This window comes from Carassius auratus, chromosome 16 (genome assembly GCF_003368295.1).
Source record: "Carassius auratus strain Wakin chromosome 16, ASM336829v1, whole genome shotgun sequence".
NCBI classification, from domain to species: Eukaryota; Metazoa; Chordata; class Actinopteri; order Cypriniformes; family Cyprinidae; genus Carassius; species Carassius auratus.
This window is the reverse complement of record NC_039258.1, coordinates 7,988,008-8,003,204: the sequence shown is the minus strand read 5'-3', so window position 1 is coordinate 8,003,204 and position 15,197 is coordinate 7,988,008. Positions and strand designations below refer to the sequence as shown.

Here is a 15,197-nt window from a genome sequence, read left to right as displayed (position 1 = left end):
GGTATTTAGAAGAATGCTTCGACTGTTTTTATCCATACAAAGAAAATCTATGGGGTAAAAAACCAAACAACATTTGATCCTATTGGCTTTCATTGAATGTTCTGTTCCACAAAATAATTAAAATTGGGCTGGTTTTTAGGGACTTAGGCATCCATGACAAACAATTGGATTCAGGTAGTCATTCAATAAGTTTAATGTTTTCTTACACAGTGTCTGTGGTGTTTAGCATAGAGTAGCATGTCATTCTTTACAGTGCAAAATCTAACAGAGACAGGACTGGGGCGTTGCATTACATTCGGCATGTGCTAGCAGTCAAAAATACCCCACTAGCAGGGCCTGCCGTCTGATACAAACATGCATTGCAAAAGTAAATGCAGCCTTTTGGAGTTTTACATAGAACCCACCGACAGGCCATCAGTGTTTCATCTGCATTCCTTGATGACATTATTGCTTTTGTCTATGATATTGGAAGATAAATCAGTACTTATTATACTTACTGAATAGGTATTGGTGGATACTTTGGATATTGAATCGGGGTGGGGATTTGTTAGCATGTTGGGTCCCTTCTTTTGTTTAGGGAATTGTTTTGTTTATGTGTGCAATGTAGGTTGTTAAGTATTGTACTTGTGCCATTGTTAAAAAATCTGTACACTTAGAAACAGTATAGAAACAACTAATTGAAAAGTGCCACAGGGTTGCCTGTCTATGTGAACTCCATGTTCCAAATGAAAGAACGTAAGAGGGTTCTAGCTACTTTATGCATCACAGGTGAGTTGAGGACGGGGTTCTGGGATGGTGTGAGCACCCATGGAGGCGTTCACATCTCCTCTGCGCACAACACCAGTGCTAACTCTGTTCTGTAGAGCTTGCCGCCATCAGACAGAGCCATGATGGCGCTCTTGTATGTCGGAATTTTGCTGACTTCTAGAACCTATGAAGAGATCAGAAGAGCATCTAAAAGAAGAGCATATAATTTATAATATATAATATACACGCACACACACACACGAAAGACAACTACACTTCATGGAATCTTCAATTCTTGTGGAATGCATGTCCCCACAGACTTCCATAGTGCATTTCTATAAGTGCTAATTTTGTTTGTTTTTACAATCTGAGGGACTGAAGCTGTTATCTATGATGTCTAAAGATTACTAGCTGAACTTGTACTGATCCCAGACAAATGCATTTTAAGTAATAATAGTTATGTATGACAGTAATTTCTTCCTTTTTCTGTCCTCTAAAGTTGAGAATTTGCATGCAATCCACATGAAGCAGCAGGAGATTAGATTTCTCACTAGTATTGTCATTTACGAGTCCTCTTCAGGAAAATAGTTTGTGCTCATCTTGAGCCTCAACTGAGAGTCAGAATACATCAACAGATCTCAGAAAATGAAAGCTTGAAACCTTGGATCAGCTGGGGGTTTAGATGCATACCTTGTTGTTTTTCAGACAAAGGTCTTTGAGGAGGGCGTCAAGCTCATTTTCGTCCATGTAACCGTTCCTGTCCTGAGAGAGGCGGAGAGCATAGTTAACATTAACGAGCACAGATGTGTGACAGCCACTGAGGAAACTCAGCGTCATGCCACTTTATCATCATTTCCTGTATTCTCTATTCAAACATTAGGGACGCCTCATGCAATGTTCTCTAGGGAGAGATTGGAAATCAGGGCATTAAAGATTGGTTTTGCACACAGAGTCAATGCAATGACATGCTGGGTCTCGGGGGGCTCATTTGGTGCTTTGAAGAAAAAACAGCCAGAGAAAGTGGGCCTGTAACATCCTTTAGATGGTCTCAGACATTTAGCCATGCTTCTGAAATATCAGTCTATGTACTATTTGGTTTAAAGGAAAACAACTCTTTTTATTCACCATCTTGACCTACCAAATGCTTTTGTTTTTATGTAATTTATATATATATATATATATATATATATATATATATATATATATATATATATATATATATTTTTTTTTTTTTTTTTTTTTTTTTTACTTTTTAGGAACACAAAAGTAGATTTGATTCGATTAGATTATTTTTTTTAACTAATATATATATATATATATATATATATATATATATATATATACATGCATCATCAAATTACATATCTAAACATTAAAGGGATACTGACATTAATTAACCTCATGTTGTTCCAAACCTGTAAGGCCTTCATTATCTTCGGCAAGGGTCCTACCACGATCATGGTCTAGCATCATTTTACGAAGCAATACTTCAAAATAACAACTTTTTTCAACAATTCTTCTCTTCCTCATCCTGTATGCTGTGGTGCGCCAGTATCATGATGCATGCGCTTGCTTCAGCTTCATGATGCATGTGTGTGGATTTCAACGTAAGCAGCAGCATTATGCGCATGTGTTGTTTACATAATGTGGAAGCAAGAGCATGCGTTGTAATACTGTCTCCATGATGGCAGGGCAAGGAGGAGAAGAATTGTTGAATAGTCATTGTATTTATTTTCATTGTGCACAAGAAGTGTTCTTGTACAGTAGCTTCGTAAAATTATGATTGAACCCCTTATATCACAGAATATTTTACCAATGTCCTTGCCACATTTCTGGACCTTGATCGTATAAGGATCCTTGCTGTCCATGGCAGGGTCAGAGAGCCCTCGGATTTTATAAAAAAATATCTTAATTCGTGTTCCAAAGATGAACGAAGGTCTTAGAACATGAGGGTAATTAATGAAAGAGTTTTCATTTTGGGTGAACTATCCCTTTAAATTAAGAATAAGCTAATCAAGTAAGTCCATGTATTTTCATAATGTCTGAAAGATGGCCTTAAAATCATCTCTTATATTTCTTACATTTTTAGGAACACAAGTATTTTTTATTTATATTTTATGTTATTTTCACAGCTTTTGGACAAAACAATTAAAGTTTAGCAACCTGCGATTTCAAATATGCCTCATTGTCACACATTTTTTCTGTATTATTTTTATATATTGATATAATATTTTTGAGGTTAAATAATAACAAAATTAAACTTTTTCTATGAACTATTTTGTTTGAAAACAAGCTTCATTGTGATTGTTCAAGAGAATTAAAGCATTAATTTAGGAATAAGCCCATCAAGGAAGTCTGTGTATCTCTATAATATTTGTAAAGTGGCTTTAAATCGCCTCTTAATGACCTGATGAAAGAATGAGCTGGCCTGTTGCATTGTCCAAGAGCAAACAGTATGAGGCCAAACCACATGTCTGCTAAATGCAGACCAGCAGTCAGGGTGTCTGTAATGAAACGCCTCAGAGCTTTAAGCAGATGCTGCATCCTCTAATGCCGCATCATCGCTCTGTGTTTTCTAATAGCCCAAAAATGGCTATGTGTGCGTTTGAGCAGGTCTCCATGTAAGTTCGCAACCAGAACCTGCCAATCAATAAAGATCAGGAGTGCTGTCATCAGCAGTGAGGTATTTGCCCTATTCAGGGACACTGTAATACATTACAATGGAGCCAGGGCCAAACGATTCAGTGGTATTGGAGGTGATATCCAGAAAGAGCACTGTCTTTGCATACTAATGGCTGCTTTCATCTGGTCTTATACAATTGGAGACACTCTGGCTGATCTATGCATGCTTGGTTATGCATAAAATCAACCAGTATTAGGTTTAGGCTTGAGGTATTTTAAAGGGGGGGTGAAATGCTCGTTTTCACTCAATATCCTGTTAATCTTGAGTACCTATAGAGTAGTACTGCATCCTTCATAACTCCAAAAAGTCTTTAGTGTTATTATATTCATAAGAGAAAGATAGTCTGTACCGATTTTTTCCGGAAAAACACGACCGGCTGGAGGCGTGACGTGTGGGCGGAGCTAAAGAATCACTAGCGCCAGTAGGCTTTTGCGTTGAGAGCGTTTGGAAGTTGTGACTTTACCGTGAGGAAAAAAAAAACATCATCCAAAACAAACCATGGCTAACAGTCAGATTCAGCCATTTATTTATGATCCAGATGATCTGTCGTCAAACTGGGCCTTGTTTGTAAAACAAGCATCTTCGAAATGCAGGGAACAAACACTTGCACAACTCCGTTGATGCTCTGTAAAAATAAACTCCATCCACTGGTCCCTTAATGCTGTTTTTTTTTTTTTTTTTAGTAATCTGTGCAGGGTTGTCTTGCCCTGGCAACCAAAAACACACTCCTTTTGTGACATTTCGCGACGCTCTCGCTCTGATCAGTGAATGCCTCAGCTCTCATTGCTCTGCTATACGGGAGCGCGTGCTCTTCCGGCAGACGCGCCCTTAGCACCCATATAAGGAAATTCCGCTCCATCTAACGTCACACAGAGCCATACTCGAAAAAAACTTTCCGAAATTTGTGACAAACCGGAAGGAGTATTTTTGGAACAGAAATGCTCCTTCAAACATACAACTTAATTTTTGAAACTTTGTCCATGTTTACCATGGGAATCCAACTCTTTAACAGTGTAAAAAACTCAGTATGCATGAAATAGCATTTCACCCCCCCCCCCTTTAAGGCTGTCGGGCACAGAAGATTTTGATAATTAAATGATTTGACAGGGTGATTGATCAGTGCAAGAGACTTACCTGATCATATAATTCAAAAATCTTGTTGAACTCTTTTCTGGCCATTTTTACCCCCTGAGGAAAATATTTGTTCAGTTGTAGGTGGTTTAGGGCAAATCCAGTGCATTCATGGGTTCATTCCTAATGCTGACAAACCTGAAATTTGAGCAGAAAGTTCTCCTGGTCCGGTAACAGCCTGTTTAAAAAATAAGAGGTACTTGCCATTTTTATATCAAAGTTAATAGGGCATTGATGAATATTCATAACGAATTTGCAAGCTTACGAACCGTGCCATTTCTGACAGACATAATTTTCCATCCCTATTTGAATCAAAAATTTTCAGCTGTAAAAAAAAAACAAAAATTATTATTCTCTCAAGTGGCACGTTCTCAAGGTGATACTAAATGTACATTTTTGTTGGGCTGTGTAGTTCGCTCTGAGCTTACCGTAGTCAATGTGTACTCCTCTAATTTCTTCTCATCATATGGTTTTTTTGCCCTCTGAAGCAGGTCTTTCAAAAAATTCTGAAAAACATTATGTTGGTTTATACAGAGTCACTAAGAAGTTTGGGGTCAGTTAAATATTTTTTTACATTAATACTTTTTTAAGGATGTATTGTAAGGATGTTGAATATATTTTGAACAGTATCTTCTAAACCTTCAATGACAGAAATACTTTGAGGTCCGAGGTTGTTAACTGATACTAATCATTTCTGTTGAAGCCATCAGCCTGCATTATTTTAATTTATTTTCTAAATAGTCCTGTTCAGCATCAAGATTCCTGGAGAAAAAAAAAAAACATGATTCTACACAGAAATCTCCACTAATCAGAGAATCGCAACAAAAAAAACTGTACTTCTGTTAAGCACTGCAAATGACAAGAGTCAGTTTCTGTACACACTCAAGACTACCTAAATGTTTGTATTTTTGCATAATATGCATTATTTTGCATAATATGCATATTTTACAAAGCTGAAATTTTGAAAGATGTCATTTTTAATTTGATCTTTTGCAATGCTTCATGTGATTTGTAATTCTTTTCCAAGTTAAAGCCTTGTACCTTTTGTCTTTGTCTGATTTCAAATGCTAATGTTGATTCATCTTGTAGGTAATTGGTTTAGGTCAGGGCTTATAACTATTAAACAAAAACTTTTCAGAATCCATATGGGGAAAAAATCATGAGAAAAATACTTCCAGAACCAAGGCTGTTGGCATTTTTGCATTTTTTTTTTCCTGTAGAATATAACCAGTTTTGACCAATCAGCATCCATGACCGGAACTATCCATATTATGTTTTGTATAGTGGTGCTGTCTCCAAAATGCAGCGTCCATAATTCACAGAGCTCTCAGAATTTCACTTTCCTGCTGGAGGTCCATTAGAAGGTCCAAAAGCAGTCCGGTGTTGACAGATTGCACTCATCAATTCACTGACTGTAAATCTGGCAGCTGTTCAAAGAAACCGCTCCCTATTTGAATTTAATTGCACAAATCCTCAGTGCTTCCTTTACTCAAGCCCCTTTGAGGGATGCAAATGGTTATTAGTGTTGGTCTCAAAATCAAATCTTTTGTTCTGTTTGTCGTCGTACCCTCCAGTACACATGCCAGAGAAAGACCTAGAGCGCTGCTGACTTTTAAGAAGGAAACTCCAGAGTGGGTAATCCAGTATGGCTCATGATTGACCTCATGAATCACGCGCTTACATTTTAGAAGGTGAAGGTGCCTTCTGAGGAGATTTGCATCTTTAGTTTAATTGTGTGTTGTTAATTAGTTTACTCTGTCCTGAGTGATATGAAACAAGATCATAAAGAGATAATAGGATGGAATTGAACTTTAAGTATGCTGATCAGCAAGTCTGTGTGCCAAATGTGCTACTGATATACTCCCTGCCAAACCCAAAAGATGTTAACCCTCATATCCATGTTCATCGGAGAGCTCTGAAGGCTAATTTAATATCTTAACAAAAAACTTAACTTAAACTTAAGGAAAGGCATACTTAAAAATGTAAAATTCCTCACAATTTCCTCACCCTTTTTAGTTGGAACAGATTTGGTGAAATTTAGCCTTATCACCTGCAGCAAGTGGGTGCCATCAGAATGAGAGCACAGCTGATTAAAAAAAATCACACTAATCTACAAGTAATCCACAATCCATCAATTAATGTCTTGTGAAGCAAAAAGCTGTGAGTGAAACAAATCCACCATTAAAGCATTTCATCTTTGAACCATTGCTTCTGGCCAAAATAGCAATCCATAATCCATGATAACACTTAACATGATAATGATTGGTTGTGGATTGTTTTCGCTTGTAAACGGTGCTTCATCTGTGCATATTTCTCTCCCAATTTAGACAAGATGACCTTTTCACTGAAGAAAGCAATGTAAAGGATTTTAGCTGGAAGCAACAGTTAGAACATCTTAATGATGGATTTATTACAAACACACAGCTTTTTACTTCACAGAATGTTTATTGATGGCCTGGAGTTTTGTGGATTACTTGTGGATTATTGTGATTTTTTTTTTTTCAGATGTTTGAATATGATGGCACCCATTCACTCCGGATGATTCATTGGTGAGCAAGTGATGTAATGCTACATTTCTCCAAATCTGTTCCAACTGAGAAACAAACTTACCTACATCTTGGATGGTCCATGGGTGAGTAATTTTTATGTTTTAATTGAATTTTATTTTATTTTAATTTTTTTTTGCAATGTTTTTCATTGTTGGTGAACTATTTCCATAATTGATACTTCATGACTGAAGTATATGAGAACAGATTATCAATGCAAAAGATGAGTCACTTTAATGCATTTTTTCATATTAAGATGCAGTATGTTACTTTGTTTTATTGTATTTTTCGATAACTTGTTTTTTGCTGAGGTCAAACTGTAAAGTACATGTTGACTTTTTTTTGTAAAATACAGGGTTAAAGGTGTAGTGTGGCCTGGTTTAGTCAGGGAAACACATATTTGAAGGGAAAACAACAGGATTAAAATTACTAGTATTATCTTTACTCCTACAGCACTGTTCCTCAACAAAGATGTTTTTTTGAAAGGTTAAAAGTTTGGGTCTCACCTTAAGTTCGTCAGCTTCGATGTATCCACTGTGATCAGCATCATAAGTTCTCCAAGCCTGGTGGAGAAATTAATAACATTAAACATTGGAATTGTTACAGAAAGCTGAAACTTATCTTCAGAATTTACATTTGTAAATGTCTATAAGATTTTACATAATATATATGTTTTTGAAAGAAGTCTGTTATACTGTTTGGTCAAAAATACATTAAATACAGTAATATTATGAAATATAACAATTTATAAAAAAATATTACAAAATGGTTTTCTATTTTAATATTTATGTTTAAAGCTGAATTTTCAGCAGCCATTTCTCCAGTCTTCAGTGTCACATGATCCTTCAGAAATCATTTTAATATGCTGATTTGGTGCTGTCATCGCTGTAATTATATTCTTCAAAGACATGCAGTGGTATGTTCAAGTTTGTATAAACCTCACCTGCATAAATTCTGCACAGGATTTCAGCTGTTGTCTGAAAAATAGCAAGAAGTTTTCCTCTGTTGGAAGGATTTGAGCCAGCTGTGAAAGACGTAAAATCAAAGATCAGGTAAACAAAATGAATGCATTTTTGATTCATGTAATGTGCATCAATTCCTATGGGCAAGACAAGTTGACTGTCAGCTATGAAGAGATGTCAATTTAAGAAATGTCTGCTGGGTCTGAGGATATCTGCTCAGTGATAGCATCTCTAAAATGATTCTCCCCGAGAGCCGCTGACAGCTGCATCGATGGCTGTAAATCCAAACGCGTTCACTCCTCTGAACAGGTTACACATTCAGGATTCTGGACTTCATAAGTGATTCTGTTTTCATAACCGATGCTTTGATTGTCAGAAGTGGCTCATGGTACTTTTGTTGGATGAAAGCATTTCATAAATGAACAACCGGTAAATCAACAGCACATGAGCTGAATACTGGATTGTGTCGACATGCCAAACCTTTTTAATTTTGGAACCTAAACCCTGCCAGACAAAATTGCTTGTGCCAGCCATTTGGACAGTAATAAAAATATATATTATTTTAATTCCATAGCATAAGGGGTTTTAGCTTTCTTACCTCAATGATACCTATTTTTCCATCAGCATTTTGCTCATATTTCTCCACAAAGGCCTTCATTTTGTCTGTTAGTTCCTGGGGAAAAAATAAAATAATTTAACAAGCAGGCATTCTATAGAGTAATTTTTTTAAGGCATTTTAGCAAAACAAGTACAGTTTGCTGCAGATTTCAGTGGCTATAATCAAGCTTCCAGCTGTTGTGATCCATTTCTTCTCCCTTCTAAAATCCATTGATGTGTAAGAACAAATACGCGCAGACAGATGGGATGTGCTGCTATCTTCAGCCCTCATTGCACAATGCTGATTGTGTTTTCATACTGCTTTTGATACAGATGAGAGAGTTCTCATTCCTCAAAAATAAAAAATAAAAAATGCCCATCTTGGTATAGGACACAGAGCAGTGACTGTGCAGAAATCACTAAAATGTAAAACACCTCAGTTCATTCACATGATGGGGTAATGGTTTCGATGAAAGTTAGGTCCAGACTCAATAAAATGCAACCCACCATGTTTTTTTTTCTAAACTTTCGCCTGTTTACCAAGAGTTATGCAGGCATCTCTGAGAGGGCATGGCACTGATGTAGGGCAGAATTCTAAACTGAGTGTATACTGTTTCCAATATGATAAGGAAAGTTTTAAAAGATTTTTTATTTTATTTTATTTATTCTTTATTTTTACTCAGTATTTATTGTGGCTTATAATTAAAAATATTTATATTTCTCATATGTAATATATATATATATATATATATATATATATATATATATATACCATTATATATAAAATCCATAGAAAAACATTCCCAATTACCAGTACATTTTCCATTAAAATTGACACAACACAATGCATGATTACAATCGACCTGAAAACAATAAATGTATTTGCTCTCTGTATCCATTAGCCAAACATTTCTGAACCGTTGATGGTATCTATAATGTTTGGCACCATGATTAATGGCTTTACAGTGATTTCTGAAACTCTTTTCTGTTTAATACAAAGAGGATTCCGTGTGATTGGCCGAAAAGACCCAGTGATGAATTGTACAACCATCCTGGAATCTAGATAAGTGACAAAAACTCCAAATGTTTCTGCTTTAGCTGATATGACAGTGAAAAAAGGATCAAATCAAAACAGAAATTAAAAGAACTGGACAAAAATTCAACTGAAATAGTTTAGGTTGAGTGGCCCTCTTTCAGAGAAGGATGAACACAGTGAATTTCAATTAACCTTATTTGTGTGAAATAAAAACACTTGACTGGTAGTGTATGTTTGTGTGTGTGTGTGTGTATAGTTTAGAAATATTCATCTAAAACTTTAGAGTTGTCTGAACAAGCACTTTCATATGGAGCAATGTTGTTGATTTGTTCAATGTTTGTCAGCTCCCAGCATGCATTGCAGCATGAATAAATTATGCGGTTAATCAAGGATTATTGTTTTGTCGCTTGCTGTCTTTATGCTGCTGTTGATGTTTTTGTCATCAGTTATTTGTCGGCTCATAGTTTTACTCATTCGATGTTTGTAGATTGTCACCATTATTGAGGTTTGTGCGTTGAGTTGCATGTACATCTAAGATTACATTTTCAGTATGCTTTTTTCTAGAGTATTAGGTGAACAGTGCTGAAGTACGGTAAGCAGAGATGTACAAGATTAAATGAGTCTTAAAGTTTGAAAAAATTAAATTGTTATATGCAGAGGCCCATGAGAGACATTCAGGGAGCAGAAAAGCACAGCACAATATCATCAGAGGTGTGAAATGACCCAGTGGCTGCTTTTCCTCAGTCCTGTCACAGTCCATCACTTCCTCTTTACGCCTAATAGGGCTGTAACTCAATGACATGGGAATCTCAATAAAGTACAGCAACTGGACACAACCTCGAGAACAACATGGAGGACAAGGAAGTCACTGTTTTAAAATGTCAGACCAGCTGCACACCTGTATATTTGGATCTTGCTGGCAAAATATGAAATGGTGTGATTGTAGAGGTTAAAAATCAGTGCTGGTAAATGCTTGTTTGTGTAAAAGGTTGATTTTTACCTATTAGCCCATGGTGATTGATACTCTAACCACCAAACTGGTTCAAAAAGCCTCTTTAGTCAAAATGGAAATTTAGAATTAGCAATGCATTCCATCAGATTTTATTGAACAACATACACTGTATTGGCAAAAGTATTGGGACACCCCAATCTCACTGTTAAAAACCTTATGATATTATGATCAATGATATTATAGGGAATTGTGTGCTTCTAATTAAAAAAAAAAACACACATTCTAGATTTATACTCATGGAAATTATAAAGTAGTCAAATCTGTCCCTTAGAAGGGGGTGACCCAATACTTTTTGCAATATGTGTATATAGGTAATATTTTATATTTTTATATTTTCAGTGCACATTTTATTAATTCATTTTTTTATTATTTTTTGTAGTCTTTAATGAAGGCCTTTTCACCGTTTTGTTTTGGCAACAACCAATCAACATTATCAATATGTTTTATTATTATTAGCAGTGGCAGTGATTATTTTATTTTATTTTATTTTTTTGGCTTGTGCATGTTCTTGGTGTTCCATCAGCCAATCAACATTATCAATATGTTTTATTAACATAATAATTGGTTAAGTTTGAATTTTATTTTATTTTATTTTATTTTATTATCAATGTTTTTTTATTTATTTATATATGTATTTATTGTCTCAAAACATTTCAGTTGTTCCCTTGACCAGACATTTTCAGTCCTTTACTTCCAAGGGTCACCGAGCAACTGCCATTGTTCCCATTAAGAGCAAGCCTTGAGACCTTGAGCATGATACCAAACCCGGGTTGCTCATGGAGGACTGCTAAATGACTACGTACTCTGACCTTCCTGATGGTACAACTCAATACTTCACATTTGTTAATATGACGTTCATTGCAGTCATTTAGTTCATTCCCAGCCCTTATAAATGTCATTTGCTTGACAGTTTCAGCATGTGCATTTTCCAGACAAGAACAAACCCTCATTCGTACCTGTAATGAGTTTCATCCAAGGTCATTCCACTACATTAAGTCTGCACGCAATTCTCTTCATGAGGCTTACGTTCATCTTTTTTTTCAACACAACATTTGCTGTTCTTTATAGATAACAGCATAACTAGCAGATTGCAACTACAAAGGATGGTAGAGTTATTGTAAAACAAATGCAAATGAGAATTTATTTTCTATGAAGCAAATGAGGGGAGGAGCAAGCAGCAGATGTACATGGACCCAGATGGGGAGACAGACTGACTCTAACGTGCTGACTGAGACAAAGTCTCTGTCCTCTATCAGAGCTTTAACAGGTCAATATCTTCTCAAAAGGTCACATAGATAAAGTATAATTTTACTGAAGCAAAATGAGATTCATTTAGATGACCTGTGACCATGACCAACACCATGATTAGCAGATATTATTTTTTTGAGTTGCAGTGATGCCTGATGCAAAATTATTTTTCAGTGTTAACAAAGTTATTGTATATATATACATACATATATATATATATATATATATATATATATATATATATATATATATATATATATATACTTTTTTTTTTCAATAATTCATTCATTCGCATTTTCAAACTCCTCTACAACTAAAATAATTCAGGGAAACTGAATTTTGCAATTTTCTTGCAATCTGCTTCCATATCCTTAAAGTATCAAACAAAAATGAATCAGATTAAAAAAAACATCTAGACAAGAGTTTTTCCAGATTACAGCAAAATTTAGACAAGAACATTCTTTATTCTATAGTCTTAAAACCCAGCAATTGACCCAGCGGATGGGTTACACCAGAAGGTTGAGTTAAACATTTAACCCAACTGCTGGGTCAAAACAACAGTTGCTGGGTTTTTCCGTATTTATCCTAGCATTTAACTTGTATGTTTATATATTATAAATGTAATAAATAGCATTTTGCAATTTTTTTCTTCTATAAAACAATACAGTTTTTTTATTTTATAGTTTTTTTTAATTCAATTTAGTGATTTTTTGGAGAAATAGTTTTTTGCTTGTTCCCCAATAACAGATTATGTATACTGTGCTTATTATTATTATATTGCATTATCAACACAATATCTCCTTGGGATATTTCACATATCTAGTCTGATGCTTATATACCAATATGCAGCAGAAGACTGAAGAAAACTGTGACTTACCAATCCTGCTTGTTTTCGAGCTTGCTGAAGTTCTTTGATAAAATTCTGCAACTCCTTCCCCTCGATATATCCATTACCTAAGAGCATTTACACCCCAAATCAACAAAACACAGATGAGACGTGCTTTCATCAGTCAGCCAAAAAAGTGTATTTGAAAACCATCTGAAATGACTAACAATCTATCTCTTCACATTTTCACATCCTCACAGGGTAACGACTGTCTGTTAGGTAAGATACATTAGACAAATAATTTTAACCAAACTTTTGGAAACCAGTTGCAAAGCAGGTGGCAAGGATAATCCCAATTTTTTTTCTTCCCCAAAAATGTTTCAGTTCATGAAATCCACAGAATAAGGAAAGAAATTACCATCGTTGTCATAATGATGGAATATATCCAGGAACTGAGAGGCTGAGATCTCTACTCCTTGCAGGTAGGCGTTTGCCATGTTTTCTCCGTGTGTCAGGCGCTGATGCTTTGAGAACGATGCTGTGAGAATGGCTCTAGGATGTCTCCAGTATTTAAGGGAATTTCCGCCCTCCCCTCAGATGATGGCAAACGCGCAGCGCACCTCTGTCTCCGCGCGCCGCAGGTAGCGCGCGCACTGCTGAGCTACACAGATGTGAGACGCATTTAAATCAGGACTTCTTTCTGCGCGGATGTCACATACTCCAATTTGTATTGTTATTTGTTTCAGCATTATGTTAATTTCAACAATGCTTTCTGTAACGTGGTCAAGATAGCCAGCGCGCCTTTTATTTTATTTTTTTACGTGTTGCAAAATGATCAGAGTATTCATTACATTTTATTTTGCAATCATTTCCGATACTACGTTAAGGCATGATATACTTGCACGTCACATATTTCAGAAAAGGTTTTGTGGTTTATTAAAAAAAAAAAAAAAAAAAAAAAAAACTAAAGAAAAGTAGTTTCAGGTGACTTGAATCTGGACAGATATCGTGACTGACTGACACTTCATTCATATCTTCACGCATTCTAAAAATCTAGAAAATGTTCAACAGTGCTTTAAAATGATTTTTGTTCAGAATCTGCAAAGTTAAACTTTGCAGTTCCCAGACACAGGGCTTTGGAAAGCACCACTAATAGCTTGGCCTTCACAATTCGGAGACTTCATCATCCAGAAGGACAAACTTTTCTGTATGTTGTGTGTATGTGCCTTGTGTAATAATTTATCTAATAATGCTGAACTTATGGAATTAATTTTCCCTTTGCCTCTACTGACATCATTCCCTGTTCAGTGTTCTTGTCAGTTTTCTCTTGTTTACAGAACATTAATTCATTAAAAAAATGAGATAATTGCTCTCCATATGTTAATTAATGAGGCTCTGCCCAGATAATGACGGCTGGGTCTCTGGTCCTCTGTCACGACATCCTGCCTGGCAGGTAGGCAGGCGGACAGATAGATGGACAGTTCACCACACACAGCCACCCTCATGCAATTAGAAACTTCCCCGTTAGTCTGGCAGAGTGGGTAAAATGAGCTTAAATTAGACTGCATGGTGCTAATGGTGCGTCCAGATGTTATCACAACACACCGTTGGAGTTTCTTAGCACTCTATGTGATATATATTTGTGGTGTCGGCCACTATTTGCTGTATAGACACACAGATGGGTTGGCTGACAGTTGTAGTGTGAACCGAGGCCATTATGAAACACTCCTGCAGAGCATTGTTGTGAGGAGCTTGCATCACACCTTAGCAAGTAAACAGTGGCACCTGCACATTTAAACAACTACACCTCAGATGCTGAGATATACACCATATGCAATCAGAGTTGTAGTATCCTAGCAATCAGAGTAATTGTAAACTGATTTCAGAAGTTCAGCTTCACTATGCCATAGAACTGTTCTATATATATATGCAGTATCATACGAGAAAGAGTGCAATATGGTAAATAAGCACAGCTGTGACTTTTGCATAAAGGAACAAGGCCATAATTAATCACAAATGTGCTGATATACTGTAGATCCATATCATAATCCTGCTTGTGTGATAAAAATTCAAGTCCATTTTTGTGGTCTGCGTAACTTTTTATAGTTAATATAGAAGCACATCTTGAAAACTTTCCTTATAAAAAGATGCCTTAGTGTATGTTATTCATGGAAGAACAATTTATCCATTAAGCAGATCACTGTTGAGCAACCAGTGGGAAATGAGGAGCCATTTGTGTTATTATTTTTGGTTTGTCTTGATCACTCATACGCCAATTTTAAATTATCTCTTACTTGCAAATTTGACTTTGGTTTTTCATTATAGAAATGTCTTCACTGAAATAATTGTTATATGAAAACTGCTTACATTCATGTTTTCCAATAATTTGCATCTCACTCAGCCATTTAC

The 15,197-nt window shown here is 35.8% G+C and overlaps 1 protein-coding gene across 2 annotated transcripts; it reads right to left on the bottom strand.

Annotated features, from left to right (window-relative positions):
- Positions 1–169: 169 nt before the first annotated feature.
- On the bottom strand, positions 170–13,573 carry LOC113115985 (calbindin-like). Of its 2 annotated transcripts, XM_026283768.1 has the most exons (11): positions 13,207–13,573; positions 12,840–12,916; positions 8,668–8,742; positions 8,051–8,131; positions 7,614–7,670; positions 4,990–5,067; positions 4,831–4,886; positions 4,700–4,739; positions 4,565–4,618; positions 1,438–1,509; positions 170–931 (listed from the first exon to the last, which is right to left on the bottom strand). In XM_026283768.1, exons 1-11 carry the CDS (start codon positions 13,283–13,285, stop codon positions 818–820), a joined length of 783 nt encoding a protein of 260 aa, XP_026139553.1. In that variant the 5' UTR covers positions 13,286–13,573; the 3' UTR covers positions 170–817. The 2 variants fall into 2 exon arrangements, with proteins under 2 accessions (XP_026139553.1, XP_026139554.1); XM_026283769.1 differs by lacking the exon at positions 4,565–4,618.
- Between the last annotated feature and the right edge of the window lie 1,624 nt (positions 13,574–15,197).

What these genes read in the sequence shown, in the direction of transcription:
- LOC113115985 (XM_026283768.1), bottom strand. Translation starts at nt 13,285, where the DNA reads ATGGCAAACGCCTACCTGCAAGGAGTAGAGATCTCAGCCTCTCAGTTC. An exon ending in AGGAGTACACATTGACTACG is followed by an intron (nt 4,887 to 4,989) that starts GTAAGCTCAGAG and finishes TTTTTTTTACAG; the next exon opens with CTGAAAATTTTTGATTCAAA. An exon ending in ACTTTCTGCTCAAATTTCAG is followed by an intron (nt 4,619 to 4,699) that starts GTTTGTCAGCAT and finishes TATTTTCCTCAG; the next exon opens with GGGGTAAAAATGGCCAGAAA.